Below are 16,871 nucleotides of genomic sequence, written 5' to 3' on the forward strand. Positions count from 1 at the left end.
AACGGCATTTTTAACTTTTTCATATTCTCGGAGATCATTTTCTGAAATGTTTAATAAAACGTGACTTGCTTTTTCGCCTAAAATATTTATCAATATTTCAGATTTTATTTCATCCTGTACTCTTTTTGTGGTAAATGAACGTTCTAGAGATTGAAAAAAATAAGCTGCAGTTCTCTGGTCTTGTCGGCACAGGCATGCTAAGTGTTCGGACGCTTCTAATAATACTTTCGATATCGGGACGATCTTCACTTGCGTCTGAATTTCTAGATAAGTTCAGGTTGGCACTAGGAGTCTTTCGAAGGTTTGCTAATTCGATTTGGCGTTCTAGCTGTGTGAGTTTAATTTTCTGTAATTCTATCTTAGCACTTTCGTTATCTTCGCGGGCTTTTCGTTCTTCGACGGTTGATGAGACTAGATTTTTAACGAAATCTACGTTCGCTTTGAATACATCACTTGATTCAATTAAGCTTTTTAGAGTAATTAACGTAGCATTTTCCGGTACAGTTATTCCTAATTCAAATGCGATCTGTAGTAGATCCTCCTTTCTCGTATTTTCATACATGTTTAGTCATAAAGTTGCTCCTACCTGTATTTCTTGATATTGAAGATAAATCCGTTAATTTTATCCTTTTCGTGATGATTCCAAATATTTTTCCAACGGTGTTGATTTGAAGGAACGGCGGTTTTTTTGCTGTTGATGATCAATGGCAGCAGTTTCCCTTTGCCGGTGTAGCTGTAGGAGGATTCTTGTTTCGTTTTATACTGATGTTGACTTTAACTCAATTGAGATAGGTGTGTGGCCGAGCCCTCATCAGTTCCGTCTTTACGCATGGGCACACCCGGGCAGTGCCCAGGGGCCCCAGGCACTCAGGGGGCCCTTAAGAATCTTACTTTCTCAAAAAAAAATTACTAAGAATAAACAACTTTGTATTATATAATTTTTTAAATAAATCCCAAATAGCCTAATATGGTTTATTTTCACTCAGTAAAAACCTTTTAATGTAAACCTAAAAAGGTTGTTTATGCGTCTTACGACGTGTAAATCTTCTAACCTTAAAACGAGATCTGTGGCAATCTGCTCTATTCTACGCACATTACCCTAGTACAAAACCTTGGAAAACAACTTTCTATATAAAAACCTTAAATCGAGGTTGACTTAGAGTTTTCAAGCGTGAAAAAAATCCTTTAATAAAGCTAGTCTCAAGGTGAAAATACTCTTAAACCTAGGTAATTATAAGGTTTCTTTTCACTAAGTCTTGCATGCTCAGCTAAAATCCACCTTGTCATGGAATTTTAATGAGCAACGCAGTTTGATCCTATCGTTAGTGTGACGTCAGCTAAACCGTCATTATGGACCTAAGTGACCATTTTACTTAAGTGACAACACTTTTTTTTTTTTAAAAAAAAGTCTTAAAAAATAATTTTTAATCCTTTTAGGATGAAAGGTTTAAAAACTGCAATATTTTTGCCTTATTAAAAAAAGGTTTTTAGTACAAACAATAAAAAGAAAATTCTGACAGAAGGTATAGCCGTAAGGTTGCATGCTTTCTGGGATATATACTAGTGTAAAAAGTGCGCATTTTTTTTTCTAAGAATAGTGATTGATTACCATGCAAATACCAATAGTTTGAATAGTTTATCACTAGGAAAAATAAAAAGTCAGCCGAAATTTATTTTTCTTCGTGAAAATGAAGTTTTTAGGTGCTCAACTCCCTAAGTGATAATGTCTCTGAATATGCTTGAGATCACCGAAATCAAGCATCACTGGCTACGGTCAGTGTGAGGGTGGGTAACCACTTGGATCAGTCTGCGTAGGGACCGAGGATGTGCGGTACGGGTCCTCGTTAAACTGTTTTACCGTAAAGTGCTCGACTTCGCGTGCAGGTCATTGGGCTACCGAAGCGGGGGTGCCACCCCCTCATCAGAGGATCAAAATTGTGATGACATGTCTTCGGATCATCCTCAGTGATGTTTCCCAGGCCGTCGCCAATAGCCCGTTGTGAAGCTCCTGTGTGAGGTAAATGAACTACAACAACAACTAAATATGCTTGACAACCAACTCTGTTTAGTATTTATAGTTAATTAAAGTAATAATTGTCAGTGTTTCGAATCATACGACAGCAACTTTTAAACTGGTTATGTCTGATATGCATTGAAAGATGTTTAAATACTAATATTATAATAACTGACTTTTTAATAGTTTGACGAAACAATTCATACCTTTTGAATTTTTTTAATTGCTATACCCTAGCCGCAATGGCTCAGGGCGTAGAGCGCTTGCCTTCCAATGATATGAACCGGGTTCGAATTCAATGACGGCTGGTCGATACCAATCTGCATCCGGCTTGCACAGACCACAGTGCTGACGTGAAATATCCTCAGTGGCAGGCGGACTTTGCCGTCAGACTAACCGTGGGAGGCTCTCGTGGTCTTCATCTCCATGTAATGTAAATGCGGGTTAGTTCCACTGAAAAAGTACTCCACGAATGCAAAATTTCTCCCGATACTTGATACAAGAACTCCTTTGTTTTCTATATTGAGTTCAAAAGTAAAAGGCTACAGAGTTGAATATTAGAAGTCGTAAACCCAAAAATTGGGTCGGCTGTTCAATGACGGTTATAATAAAAAATGAAAAACTTGCTTAACCCTTGGCCGGGATAGTCTGCTTGGAAGGGCATTGGGCCCATGTAACGTATGGGTATGTTCGTGGGTTCGATCTCCGCAGGCCGAAAACTCCCCGTGTAGTAAATAGATGTACGTTAAGTCTGTCGAGTCACAAAGTCCTCCATGTTCCCATAACAAGTCATACCTCTGGGGGAACTGATCCAGGAGTTCCCTCGTCTTCTGTATTGGGTTCAAAATTACAAGGCTGCGGAATTGAACATTGGTAAACCCAAAAATTGGATCGGCTGTTCAGCGACGGTTACAAAATAAATGCTTTTTTAATTTACTTATTTTAATTAGCTTCTTCGTTTTGAAAATTACTTACTATTTGAGGATTTGTTAGCATTTCATTTTTTTTTTTAAGAAAAATTATGCCTAGTTTAAAAATGCTTTATTTCATGTGCATTGAGTTTTTGGGGCTATAAAAATGTGTTTAATTTTGTTAAAATAATTGCATATCTTAAAAATACTTAATTTTCTGCATGTGAAGTTTTTTAGTTCTATTTTAAACAGTATGAAATGTAATAGGGGCCCAAAACATTTCAGTGCCCGGGGGCCCTGCTTGCTATTAAGACGGCCCTGGCCCTCATGTTACGGACGGGGAGTGTCGATGAAGTTTTAAAGCAGTCAAGGGTTGCGTTTTAAAGCTTTTATTATGACAAAAAACACTTAAATGGCAATACAACATAATTAGAGCTGGAACATGTTAATGAGCTCTCTCCCCGTAGCCGTTTAGTGAGTAAATGTAGAGGGAGTCTGCTTAACTACAGGTGGCGCTGCATGGCGTATGCAACATAAATCAAATAAAAATATCAATTAGTTTGTATATTTATCATTAACTAACTAACTCCCTGACATTACAGTTCATGTTGGACCATGGCCTCACTAACAATTTTCCTAAGTCGCCTGTCTCTAGCTCTTTGCTTCCAGTTTCGGACTTTTAGTCTTAGACCTCGTCTAACCATCTCTTGGCCGGCCTTCCTCTTTTCCTCTGGCCCTGCCCCTTGAATATCTTCTTAGTGCCTCTGTTTTCCTCCATTCTTTCCAGGTGTCCTAGTCATTGAATTTTCTTCGCTTTTACATAATTTATTATATCTTTTTCTTTAAATAGTCTTGCAACTTCAAAATTGTATCGTCTTCTCCACAGATCACCCTCTTTGACAGGTTCAAAAATCACGCGTTTTAATTTATCACACGCTTTTTTTTAATAAACTTACAAATGCATAGTCTGAGAGGAGAAATTATTCTTTTAGGATTCTTTCAGTGCTGATTCCATTGGAAATCTTATGATTGTTTATTGTTTTTTCAGAAGTTCTAGGTACGCAGTTCTACATGGTTCAGAAAATACCGTTATTTTTAATACGGTTATTATTACAACCTGAGCGAGTTTCAAATGACGCATTTTAATTATCACTTTAGACATACTTTATTTTTACTTATTTCACCAGGTTACCGATTTTACTGATCAATGTAGGTTATTTTTCAACCTTTTTTTTACACTTATTGTTACTTATTCCCATCTTTTTTTATATATATATAAAAAACTCAATATGATTTATACAACACAAGAAATTCGAACATAGGTTTTTAAACTGTTAACGGTTTTTCAACTTTGCGTCTAATTTGATGCAATTTAAAAAAGTGTTTAAGAAAACCATTTAAGAATCACATTCATAAAATTTCTTAGAATTCACTAAATATAAATGCCCTAAAGTCAAAAATATGCTGAATTGAACAACTGCATGTTGAATTTTATTTTGAGCTATAGTGTATTTGCTTTACTTTAAATTATTTTAGACATCATAAAATTTATTTTATAAATATTTCATTTGATTTACATTGCTTAATAAATATTTTTATTTTCATTCCTGAAAATTCAGTTAATTCATTTTAAAATAAACATTCGTGCCATGTACTGTTAAAGAAAAATCTCTCTATGTTCTCGAAAAATCAATTTTTGATAAGGTAGTTTTTTTATAAAAAAAAGTATCAGCATGGTATTCTGTTTTTGAAGAATTTTATTTTTCAGACGAATTTAATTTTATGCACATATATTATTAAGTTAACTGATTAAAAGAATTGTGTCTAAAGCACTGAAGTTTATTTTAAAATTATCGTAATTTCTGTCAGCAACTTAAATATATTTGAACATGTGGCTTCCCATGGGTCAACCTGCAGTACAAGTGGCCCAAAATTAGCAAGCATTGAGATAATGGTATTGCTTATTTTTTTAAGTTAATAATTGAATTAAAAAAAACTTATCAGTATGTCAGTAAAAAATTTTTGAAACTCTTCATTTAAATATAAAATAAAAAAAGAGACAGCATATGATTTTTGATCTTGGAAAGTTAACTCACTTAGTAATTTTTAAACTTTATGAAAATTAAAACAAACATTTTTCACTTCACTGGTAGATTAGAATTTTTTTCCAAAAACTCACCAACAGGAGGTTGTTAATGGAACATAAAATGTAATGAAACCAGTTGAACATCTCTTTTTGCTACTAAGTTGAAGGATAATATTTAATCTGAAATTAGTCAATTGAAAATCTCTGCATATTAGGAGTCATCAATTTATTTATGATTTTTTGGAATACTATTTTAAAATATTGTTAAAATTTTCTTTAAGAATTGCTGAATTTTTACTCTTTCAAAAATTATTAATGTTGTACTTGACCTTATTTGTAGCCCTTAGTGGTAAACTGTTAAAAACATTTGGTTAGGAAATCAAATGTTCTTTTAAACTAAGGCTAATAAAAAAAAATTAAAAAGAAAATAACGATGTCATAATATAGTTGATTAACAGGTATTTATCTAATATTTCTAAAATACGTAATTTTCGAATTAATTATTGAACAGATCTAGTTTAGTTATAAGACCTTATATTCCACAGACCAAGATATGGAGCTCTTATGAAAATCATAACCGTATTTATGATTATCAAGATATAAATACAGGGAGAGTAGAAATTCACAATGCCAACCTTCATCGATGAAAAGGTAACTCTAGATTGAATCAAGTTAGCATGTCTTATATACTAGTCAATTAGTGTTTAATAATCGTAGTGGTAGTTATGCTACAATACTTCACTACGAGAATTTTATCAGGGATAACACTAGTTGCGGTATTTGCGAAAGACCGGGAGGGCTGTGTTAAGTTCCGCGGATTTTGAGCACTTGTGGTGAGAGCTGTATTAAGTTAACCAAGTTTTGAGCGTTTTGTCTTGAGAGTTGTATTAAGCTCATGGTTGTGTGTGGTGTCTCCTGTGTTGTTATTAGCAGTCGAGTGCGTGCAGGATCCCACTGTGTGTAAATAAGACTGAGAAGCAATAGTGCGAGGAGAACGAGGATGCGAGTCAACTTTTTGATGTGCACCAGCCATTGAAGTAGGCGTGTCCTAATCAGAGTGGGCGTTACTTTTGAGGTAAGTGAGTTCATAACACTTCTGGGTCATCAATGTGGGGAAAGTAGAAATCAACAATGCCAATCTTCAACTTCTATAAAAAGGTGCCTCTACATTGAATCGAGTTAGCATGTCTTATATACTAGTGAATTTATGTTTAATAATCAAATTTGAACAGAATATATGCAGAGTTTCTCTTTCATAAAAAGAACAAAAACAAGATTAACAACTTGAACAATTGATTCTTGCAATTTTAACTAGCATTATTAAATAAAATTTAAAAAAATTACTTCAAAACTCCATTATGTTAGAACCTGCACTTGTGAATTTATAGAAATTGGAATGCTCTGAACAGGAACATCAAAAAAAGGAACATAAAAAAGAGTGGCTAAAAATCAGGACTAATTAGAACAAAATATTTTTCATCAGGGAAATCAGAAATAACAGGACAACTACAAGCCTTGCACTATATTACTGATATAGTGCTCATTAAACTTAATAAAAGGATAAAAATATTTAAGAATAAGAAATAAAAACATTGAATAATTAACATATAAACTAAAAAACACATACATTTCTTCCAAGAAAATGGCTGTTTCTAAAGTGACGAAGAGAAAAGGCTAAATAAAAGGTTCCAAGCGTCAAAATCAATGACAATAATGCAGTATTAGGATGTGGAATTTTTGGAGGAACAAAAGCTTCTGTTGAGTTTGTATCATTTGTGAATATGGGAACATATGTTTCATTTAAAGATGGATAAGTACTCAGAAGTGGATTCTCGTTGAATATCTAAAAATAAAATTAAAGTGAATTTTAATCAAGTTTTCAAATAGCAATGAGAGGTGCACAACGTAATGTGTCTTGAAAAAATGAATTCATTCAATATTATACAAACAATTTATACAAGCATTACAGACATGTACAAGTCAAGAAAAAAAAGTATCATCTTAATAACTTTTGATTTAACCATTGCACCAATTTATAAAACTTATTTACCCAAGTAATTTCATAACTTTCATTTGTTTTAATGGTGATAATTTTTTCTGACTGTCAGATATACATTTTTACACCTTATAAAATAATAAAAATTAAATTTGATTAATTCTGAGTTAGATTTAAGCTGCCAACTAAACAAGCAGCATGTACACTTAGACTAAAGTTCTCTCATTGGTTGGAATAGTAGGAGACGCAGATACCAGCTTAAATGCTACCCACCTCTTATGGCGGAATCAAATTTATGTGACCTTCCTACCATAACTATCAAAAGATGAAAGCCTTGAAATATGCTCAATTGTACTTGGCAATTATAATATGTACTTGGCTATGATGATATGTAAACAAACCAGTTGAATAGCCCCGTCTAAAAACAAAAACTTTTACATTTATTGTTTCTAGGGATGTTCAACTAATTTCATGCCAATTAAAAAATTTTTATTATATATTGTATTACTGCAGCGAATTAAAAAATTTTATATCATACAGTTCTTAACTTTTAAATCATTAAATAAAACAATAATAAACAATTATAAACTTTTTTTGCAGTGTCAAATCAGGTCTCTTCAATCAAATCACCTAACATGCTTGAATCATGTAAAAATTCCTATTGGTCGTGCTTATTTATTCTAAAACTAAACTCAGTGGCACGACAGCCCATAGAGGGCCAAGGCCTACTGTGCCCATCTCAGTTTTCTTGACCTTGGGCTCTGGGGTGCAGGAGCAGATGTTCTGGTTAGGTGGTCAGCTAAACACGGAACCCCCAGTGTTTAGTTTCCAAGCATGCTTGGGACTCATTTATCGACCCACTAAAGGAATGAAAGGCTGAGTCAACCTTGCCCAGCCCGAGGATCAAACCCAGGACCTGTGGCATGGGAGAACAAAGCGCTACGACTCAGCGACCAGACGTCGCTTATCTATTTTAAAATGTCCTTTAAGAGAAAAAAACTTAATCAGAAATATAGCAAAATATTGATTGAACAACCTCTCAAATTTTGCCAAGATGCTGAATAATGCAAATAAATTTTACTACGAGGAGAGAGAGAAAGAAAAAAAGAAAGAAAATTGACCATATTTGATAAGACCAAATTTTTAATTAGGCATGTGATAGGGCCACTTGCCAACGGTTCTTAGAACATGTGATAATACTTCTTTGATAATAATGTTCTGTGAGTACTACATTAACGTTTAATTGAGCAAAATAATTAATAAATGTGAAACAATTTCATCAATGCTAGGATAAGCTTAATGTTTTGTGTTAATAATACCCAATATTTTCAAGTTCATAATAATGAATACTTCTGATTCCTACTTAAAATGAAAATGTTGATGAGGAGATAATGCTGTTACAGTTTTTTCTGACAAATTAATAATAGATACATTGGTATGTTTTCACTTATATATGTTTTAGGAAGCTATTTGGGAATGTATTTTGTAGACTAACAGGCCCAGAAGAGCATCTAAAAATTTTGTGATTTTTTGAGACCTGTCACCATCTATATTTTAGGGGGTCTTAACTCTACTACAATTGAGGTTGGATTTTTGAAACATTAAGATTTTGTAAAGGGAAAAAATAGTTACCTTAACAACTTTTACAGCAGATTCATAGATAAATATCAAAGCTATCATGGTGGCAAATATCTCCTGTACGAACCTCGAGAAAAATTTCACAAGAATCGAGCCTTCAGCAGCAACAAGAGTTATAGCAATTACTGCAATCCATATTCCAACCCATACTCTTATGACTAGATATTCAGATGAATAATATTCTTGATACTATAAGTGTAAATAAAAAAAATAAGTATCTGAAAATACTCAAAATGTTAAAAGTATTAATTTAGACATTGCATTTAAATAATTAGAAAAAATATTTACAGACTTTCAGCCTTTAACCATTATATGCATACAATATTTGAAAAGATCTCTTGGCAAAAAGAAGATAAAAATGATATTTTCAAAGTTTGATTTTGACAAATTTAACCATAAATTTTTTGTCAAAAAACTAAAAAAAAAAAAAATCATTTATTTATTGGTGGTCATATTATAATTCAGATGTTTTAAAAGACGTGTTAGTCACAGGTAAAAATTAAGTTTAATTACTAAATGCTACATTTCTTGTATAATTTATCATATGTAGAAAAAAATTTCTCGAAAGAAAATGCATTTTATTATATTATATTTTATATATAGACTATTATACATTTAAAAATTGAAGTTAACAAACTAAGCTTGCTTTAAAGAAAAAATTATAAAATGAAAACTCAATATTGGAAAAAAACACCATTCTAGAAAAAATACAAGCATGAATATATGTAGATTTTGTTTTCAAGCTGCATCATAGTATTTGCTGAAAATGATAATTGTTTTTAAAACATTTTATACATTTCTGACGTTAACAACACCATCTGTTGACAAACTTTGAAACTAATTTTAAAATAAATATTCTAGTAATAAATTAAAATAATAAAGTCTAGTAATAAAGTTAAAATAAATATTCTAGCTTTTGAAGAAAGCACAGCAAACTGTATGAAACTACCTCCTGTATCTGTATCGGACAATGGTTACTTTCTTACAACACGAGGCTGCTCAAATATTACGGTAGCATGTTTTTGGCACTATTCAATTCACTCTCCCTGTTTGTTACCTTGTCAGCAAAAAAAAAAAAAAAAAAAAATTAAAAAAAAAAAAAAAAAAAAACTCAAATCCCTTCTATGTTTTGCATAAGAAAGTCGCAACACCTTTCTCAATGAACATTAGCTTCGATTTTTACTGTAGCAGTCATATTTTAAGATTAGACTGCTAAAATTCAAATAAAAGATTCAACTTCGCACAAAACAAAATTTAAGTTTTCATACAGTTTGTAATGTTTGAAGTAGAATATTTTTTAGAAAATCCTTTGCATTTACTTTTTGTGATGAAAACTCTTCAGTGAAATCTTTTTCCTAAACGTAAAAATTTATTTCCAAATTATTCAAAGTGTAATTTTTTTCTTATTGAATTTTAAAAAAATGGAAATTAAAGGGATTTGAATGTCTTAGACATGCATTGCTCACACCCCTCCAAATTCTCCTGTGAGCAAAAATAACAAACAACGAATCCCCATGCCTCACCCGCTAAGTGCTTGCATAATATTTGAATGGCCAAAAGTGGGTGATACAGGAAAAAGAAATTCCAATAACTGACGATCAAGAAATTTTGAACAAATAATTACTTCATAATCACAATAAAGTTTCACTTTACCTGATACAAAGTTTCATCAATCAAAACCAGAGGTGCGGTTGTCCCTATAATAATTAGAGGTTGACCAGCAAAGAGCGAAAAAATTATGCCACATGTTGAGGTTCCTAAAAGAGTCTCAGTCACCCCAATGTTTTGGTTTGTTTTTTCAGCTGCAATAAAAAATAATCTTTAAAGCATGAAATTTAATAGTGAATAATTATAACTATGTATACAACTTATACTTTTTTAATTTTAACATTTACAATAAGAAGAACAAATTAATATTTTGATCCCACAAGCAAGATGAAAAATATCTTATACTTCGATCAACTAGATTTTTAATAAAATGGCAATATAATTAAATATGTAATAAATGAGCAAATTTAATTATTAAATTTTCAGTTAGATAGTTTCTAATTAAATAAATATCTTTTTAATAAATTTAACTAATATTTTTTTTTGTTGAAAAAATTGGACAAACATAGATTTACATAATAGGGTTGTAGTGCAGAGAGATTATTTTTTGATAAAAATAAACAATCAATTTTGAACATACATAATAACAAATAAAAAGAAACAAACAATTAAAGAAAACTATAACTAATTCAATTGAAATCTGCATTTCATGAGATTGTTTTGCCAAAACTATTGTTTAGGAATATTCTAATTATACTACTTCATTATTAATTTCCTTCCACAAGATTAACTGAAATTATGTCATTCAAAATAATATTTAATTAAAAAAGAAATTGCAAAGAGCAATTATACAAATTTAACAATTGATAACTCGCGAGTTAGTAAACCTTGATTTATGCTTAAAAACTATTGATTTATACTTACAAATAAAACTATAAATCTATTCTTAAAATGAAATTTTTTCCCCAAACATTGGTGTGACATTTTAAAATAAGATTAAAGGTCTATATAAAATTATATATATATATATATATACACACTGTGTGTATGCATATGTATATATATATTATATATATATGACGCCCAGTGGCTGAGTGGTAGCACTTCGCGCTGTCGTGCCACAGGTCCCTGGTTCGACCCTCGGGCGGGGCAAGGTTGACTCAGCCTTTCATCCCTTAAATGGGTCGATAAATGAGTACCAAGCATGCTTGGGAACTAAACACTGGGAGTTCTGTGTTCGGCTGACCACCTGACCGGAACATCTGTTCCTGCATCCCAGAGCCCAAGGTCAAGAAAACTTAGGTGGGCACAGTAGGCCTTGGCCCTCAATGGGCTGTCGCGCCACTGAGTTTAGTTTAGTTTATATATACATATATATATATAGAGAGAGAGAGAGAAAGAGAGATTTAAGACCTAATATTTTGAATTCACTCCAGTAAACTCGAGTATTTTTAATTTTATTTTATTAGCTAGAAACACTGTCCATTTATATATAAATATAAATTTTGAAAACAATAATTACCATACATGACAATTATTGTATTCATGATATATCATGAGAATATACTTAAATATCGTTTCCAAGATAAAATTTTAATATATTATGACACTAGACCTCGTCTACAGGTAGCTTTCATAAAAGATCAACAAAGAATAGCTATAAATATTTTACTTACACAATAACCCACCAAAAGCAATAGCTCCAGACACTGCAGCAAAGTATATGAAAAGTATGGATGCTATGCACTGAAAGTTAAAACTGTCTTTCAAATCACTACAATAAAATGGATATCGATTTTTTATGTCTTGGATAAAGCCACCAAATATCTTTCCAGTACGCTTCAAAGGATCATATGGAGGTGGTTTATCTTCCTCTACAAGAAACAAAAATATCAGGCATTTTAAATTGAATGCAAAATGAAAAACCCATGTAGAGATTTCATGACTGATAGATAAGAGTACATCAGTTTCTACATAGACATATAAATTTCACATAATAAATCAATAAGAAAAGCCTACCTTTTAAGACTTTAATTTTGTAAAGTTTTTAAAAGTGAGTTTTATGATAAGATGCTAAAAAATTCTTTCTTAAGTAATTACCTTGATCTTTGATACGTTTAGGAGGAACTAAACTTTTTCTTCTTATTTCATCAACAGGTAACAATGCCTTGCTATCCCAATTTCCAGGAGGCAGAACAACACTATTATCAAGAAAATTGTGGATTGCATGCAAGAAATCATTACGATTGTTAGCTTTATAAGCAGATATGATAAAATCCTGTAAAAAATAATATAAATCTAAGACAAATTCTGCATAATACTAAATCATAAGTTTTAATTTGAATGACACTGACATACAAGTTCAGGATGGAGCAATACATCTTAAATTAATTAGATCAGTGATTGTGCAGATACCTAAGTTGTAATATTTTGAATTGAGGTGTTCATTTCTTTTAAGTATCCACATCATAATTACCTTTCAAAGAAAACAAATCTCTCAAATCATGATTTATCTCTAAGATATGAAATTTACACATGATGGTAAATGCATGATTGGTAAATGCATACTAAATTTAAAATTTGTACATTTAAAAACATTTTTCATAATAATTCATTTTGAATAAAAAAGAATAACAAAATAAAATCTACTATTAATTTCCAAGCTAGTTTAACAAAACTGATTTGACCTTTCAAATAATTAACATATTTTTGGGAACTAGTTTCAAATTTGAGAAATTTTAAAAAGAAATATATGAAACTCTGGTAATTTTTAGAGTTGGTATATGCTTGCGGGCTCAATCTGACTGATTTCAGTAATATTTTTGTGTCTGCATACAAGACATAACATTCATAACAGTGGCTACTATAACTTTTATCTTTACTACAATTCAATGTGTTTTAAAAGCTCTTAAAAGTATTATGGATACATCATTACATTATCCGCAATGAGGAAACCCAAAACTTGACATGTCTATTTCATGCTGGTCTATTTCTAAATTTATCAGCAAAGATGAAAAATATATCTTATGTCTGACAGATCATGAGATGAAAGTAAAGAATGAACTTGAGGGACCATAAGCACTGGTTGTTGAGGTAATGACAGGAACTTTTTTTTATTTTTACATAGTAACGAAAAAGTTTCTCTCAAAAAGTTGTTCTCTATATTTTCTCAACAAGTACTTTTAGGCTAGTTTGTTACAATGCTTGACCAATGTCTTCTGAATTGGGTTAAAAATTACAAGGCAATGGAATTGAAAATAATAATTGTAAGCCGGCTGTTAAAGACCAGTGATTAAAAAAAAATACAGATAGCCGAACTTTTCATATGATTGCATTTGTCAGATAGATAATAGGAAAAAATCAACACTAGACAATAATGCTTCCTTTTATTTTCTAACCGGCATTATGAGTGTGAAACTGTCAAATGTTCAACTGCATAAAGTCTGGATACCTTTGTGGCCATGTGATTAAAGAATAAATCATTTGTCGCTTGCACGTCTAAAACCCTGTTTTTGAACCACTGATGAATTAGCAAAAGCTTAATTTTATTCAACATTATAAAACACTGAAACTACAAGATATGCAGAACGAAATAGGTTGAATTGGGTGTTTTATATTTTAAAACCGTCATTGAACAGCCGACCGAATTTTACAACTACTAATGTTCAACTCTGTAGCCTCTTGGATTAACTAGACTTTATGAAAGACTTTTCGATCGAAACAATTCATGTTTGCATTAAATGGACAGAAAAACCAAACACTATTAGTCTGATGGCAAGGAGATTTAAATGCATAACTTGTCTACCATTGAGGATATTTTTATGTCAACAATGTGGTCAATGCGAGATAGGATTAGGATTTGTATCAATCTGCCATAACTGGGATTTGTACCTGGGCAGCCTCATTGTTAGGCAAAAGGTCTATTCCTTGGGCCACCAAGGTGCGCACAGCAGACTTGAAGTTTAGAGGTTATCAGAAAAAGTTATGAATCAAATTTGGAATATTTATTGGTAATAGAACTCTGACATTTGAGCAATATTTTTATTTAAACTCAGTCTTTTATTTCTCAAGTTTTCCCCTTCTCTGAATGATGATTGCTTTGATGACAAAACACAGTGCAATTGCTAATTAGTGGATCTCATTCAAATGATTGGAGGATTTTTTGTATTAATGCATCAAATCTGTGTCTCTATTTTCTTGTAAATGATTAATTTTTCTGTTATTTTTATTGTCCATCATATAAAAACTACATCTTCGTGTATACATAGTGTATTATTAAAATTTGGATTACACAAATTATTCTACTATGTAAAATTAGATGGCCGATTAATTTAGCATTTTCTTCCCGTACTTAAAATCTGAAAACAAATTACATTTAAAAAAAAGAGAAATACTAGAGATAGAAAACAAAGTACCTTATTGTTTATTAGTGAGCTCATTGATCTACCAATTTCACGATAATCTAATCCTTTATTAGATGGTCCTAGAAGCATGAATATAAAACGAATTTTTATATCAACCTGAAAAATAACATATGTATTAACTAAAAAAAGTTTACAAAATATCAAAAAGAAACAGCACCAATAAATTTTGCTCATAAACCACATTTTAGCATCAGAATTTAAAAACTGCAATGAATAAATGTTAGTGGATTTGCATTTACCAAGTACCAAAGTTCATGTTACTAATTTCAATTTTTTTCTAACTTATGCATAATTATGAATAGTTACTTGCACACCAAACAAACTTAAGTTAGCAAAAAAAGTATTGATAATATTTCCCGTTATACTATTTCTTGGTCACATAAACAAAGGGGGGTTTGTGAAAAATTACTCCACAAAAAAAGAAACAAAAGGAAGGAAAGAACAAAAAAAATTTTCATTTGTTGTTAATGTTGTTAAAATTGATTACATAAACTTTATCATGTGGCACTTTCACATAAGCTTTAAACATAATTATAAATTTTACTAGACACGTTAAAGATTAAAAGTAAATTATTCAATATTATTAGGTAAAGTTGGCTAGTTAAAACTGAAAAACTATTAATAATGATCTCAGAGTGAAAAATAAAATAGAGGTAAATTAATTTTTTAACTTACTTCAAGAAGATTTGCCATTTTTGTACCTTCTCCTAAGCGAACAAATGTGCAAATAGGTCTGTCCAATGTTTCCAATGTTCCAACAAGAACTACAGAACCTTCAGAATTTTCTGGAAGTCTTTTAAGAATACCTTGAACATTACTTTTGTCTTGAACTAAGTTTTTTGACTTTGATGGGGTAATTTCTACATTTGTCTTTAAAAAAAAAGAACATGAAGTTAATGAAACTGAATTATTGTACATAGTTACGTGCAATTTTCAATAATTTAATATTCAACTTTCAATTCATAACAAGGTATGTAATGAATAGGGTATAATGATTTTGCCGAATATTTGACCAAAAAATTGCAAGAAACTTAAATATTCAGCAACTGAATAGTAACATTTTAAAAAATAATCAATAAATATTTTTCATAAATAAATATGTTTAGTCATTATTGTAAAATAATCAGAACGAAGCTTCTATACAAAAATTTTACAGCTGAACATTTCAGTTTTTTTTTTAAGAAAAGAAATTAAAGATAGAACCCAAGACAAAAATCCTTCTTAATATTTAAAAGAAAAATTTAATTCTAAAAATCTCACAATTTTTTACAATGCCATATTTTTAGAAAAAAAAATGATGACAAAAAATTAAAGTTTATTAAAACACTCTTTCAAAAAATGCTGCGGCATAAAAAAAAGTACTGATAAAAAGACTAGTTAATAAATAAAGTAAAGAGAAACAGAAAAACACTTAATTCCTAAAACAGAACTTTAGCATTGAAAATCACCGATTTCTAATTTACCAGTAGTCTATATTACGGAGCAGAAGAAAAGTTACTACAGTCAATTCGCTATAACTCGAAGTACCATTACTCGAATATTACTATAACTCGATTTTTTTATGAGGTCCCGACCCTTTTATCCTTAATTTCATGTTAATTATTCTCGATTACTCGAATTTTACTCCCTTTAACTCGATTTTTTTTGGATTTTTCAAAGAAAGAAAAAAAACCTAGGAGCTGATATCTTGCCCCTTCCTTTGCAACACACACACAATGTCTTTCGCACTCTTCATGGAGAAGCTAAGGCTGTCCCTCTTGAAGTATGTGAACAGTGGTTAAATGAAACGTTACCAAATTTACTTCAAGGATACAGTTAAAATGATGTTTATTGATGAAATGGGTTTATTTTTTAAATGTCTTCCAAATAAGACTATGATGTTTATGGATGAAAACTGCTCAGAGGGTAAAATGAGCAAGGAACGTTTGACTGTTCAAGTTGGAGGAAATGCGTCTGGGACAGAGAAATTGCCCTTACTTGTTATCGGAAAATACCGAAATTCCCGATGTTTCAAGAATGTAAAAACGTATCCTTTGGATTACAAGTCTAACAAAAAGTTTTGGATGATATTAGTTTTATTTGAAGACTATGTAAGAAAATTGGATCGGAAATTCTTCGCAAAAAAAAAAGAAAAGTGATACTCTTTATGGATAAATGCACAGCACATAGTGATCTTCGTAATTTGAAAGCAGTAAACTTGCAGTTTCTCCCGCCAAACACAACAGCAAAGTTGCAGCCGATGGACCAGGGTATC

At 31.2% G+C, this 16,871-nt stretch overlaps 1 protein-coding gene across 5 annotated transcripts in view; it reads right to left on the reverse strand.

Annotated features, from left to right (window-relative positions):
• Positions 1-16,871, reverse strand: part of LOC107447835 (band 3 anion transport protein) — a 108,577-nt gene that overhangs the window by 16,084 nt on the left and 75,622 nt on the right. For all 5 annotated transcript variants that reach the window (XM_043041229.3, XM_087168227.1, XM_087168229.1 and 2 more), the window contains 7 exons: positions 15,293-15,487; positions 14,609-14,713; positions 12,294-12,471; positions 11,870-12,067; positions 10,299-10,447; positions 8,640-8,834; positions 6,639-6,854 (listed from right to left, as the gene is read on the reverse strand). In XM_043041229.3, the coding sequence (XP_042897163.1) occupies positions 6,639-6,854; positions 8,640-8,834; positions 10,299-10,447; positions 11,870-12,067; positions 12,294-12,471; positions 14,609-14,713; positions 15,293-15,487 (1,236 nt within the window). The remainder of the gene's footprint in view (positions 1-6,638; positions 6,855-8,639; positions 8,835-10,298; positions 10,448-11,869; positions 12,068-12,293; positions 12,472-14,608; positions 14,714-15,292; positions 15,488-16,871) is intronic.

Source organism: Parasteatoda tepidariorum, chromosome 7, assembly GCF_982258835.1.
Source record: "Parasteatoda tepidariorum strain Cologne lab strain chromosome 7, Ptep-v5.0, whole genome shotgun sequence".
NCBI classification, from domain to species: Eukaryota; Metazoa; Arthropoda; class Arachnida; order Araneae; family Theridiidae; genus Parasteatoda; species Parasteatoda tepidariorum.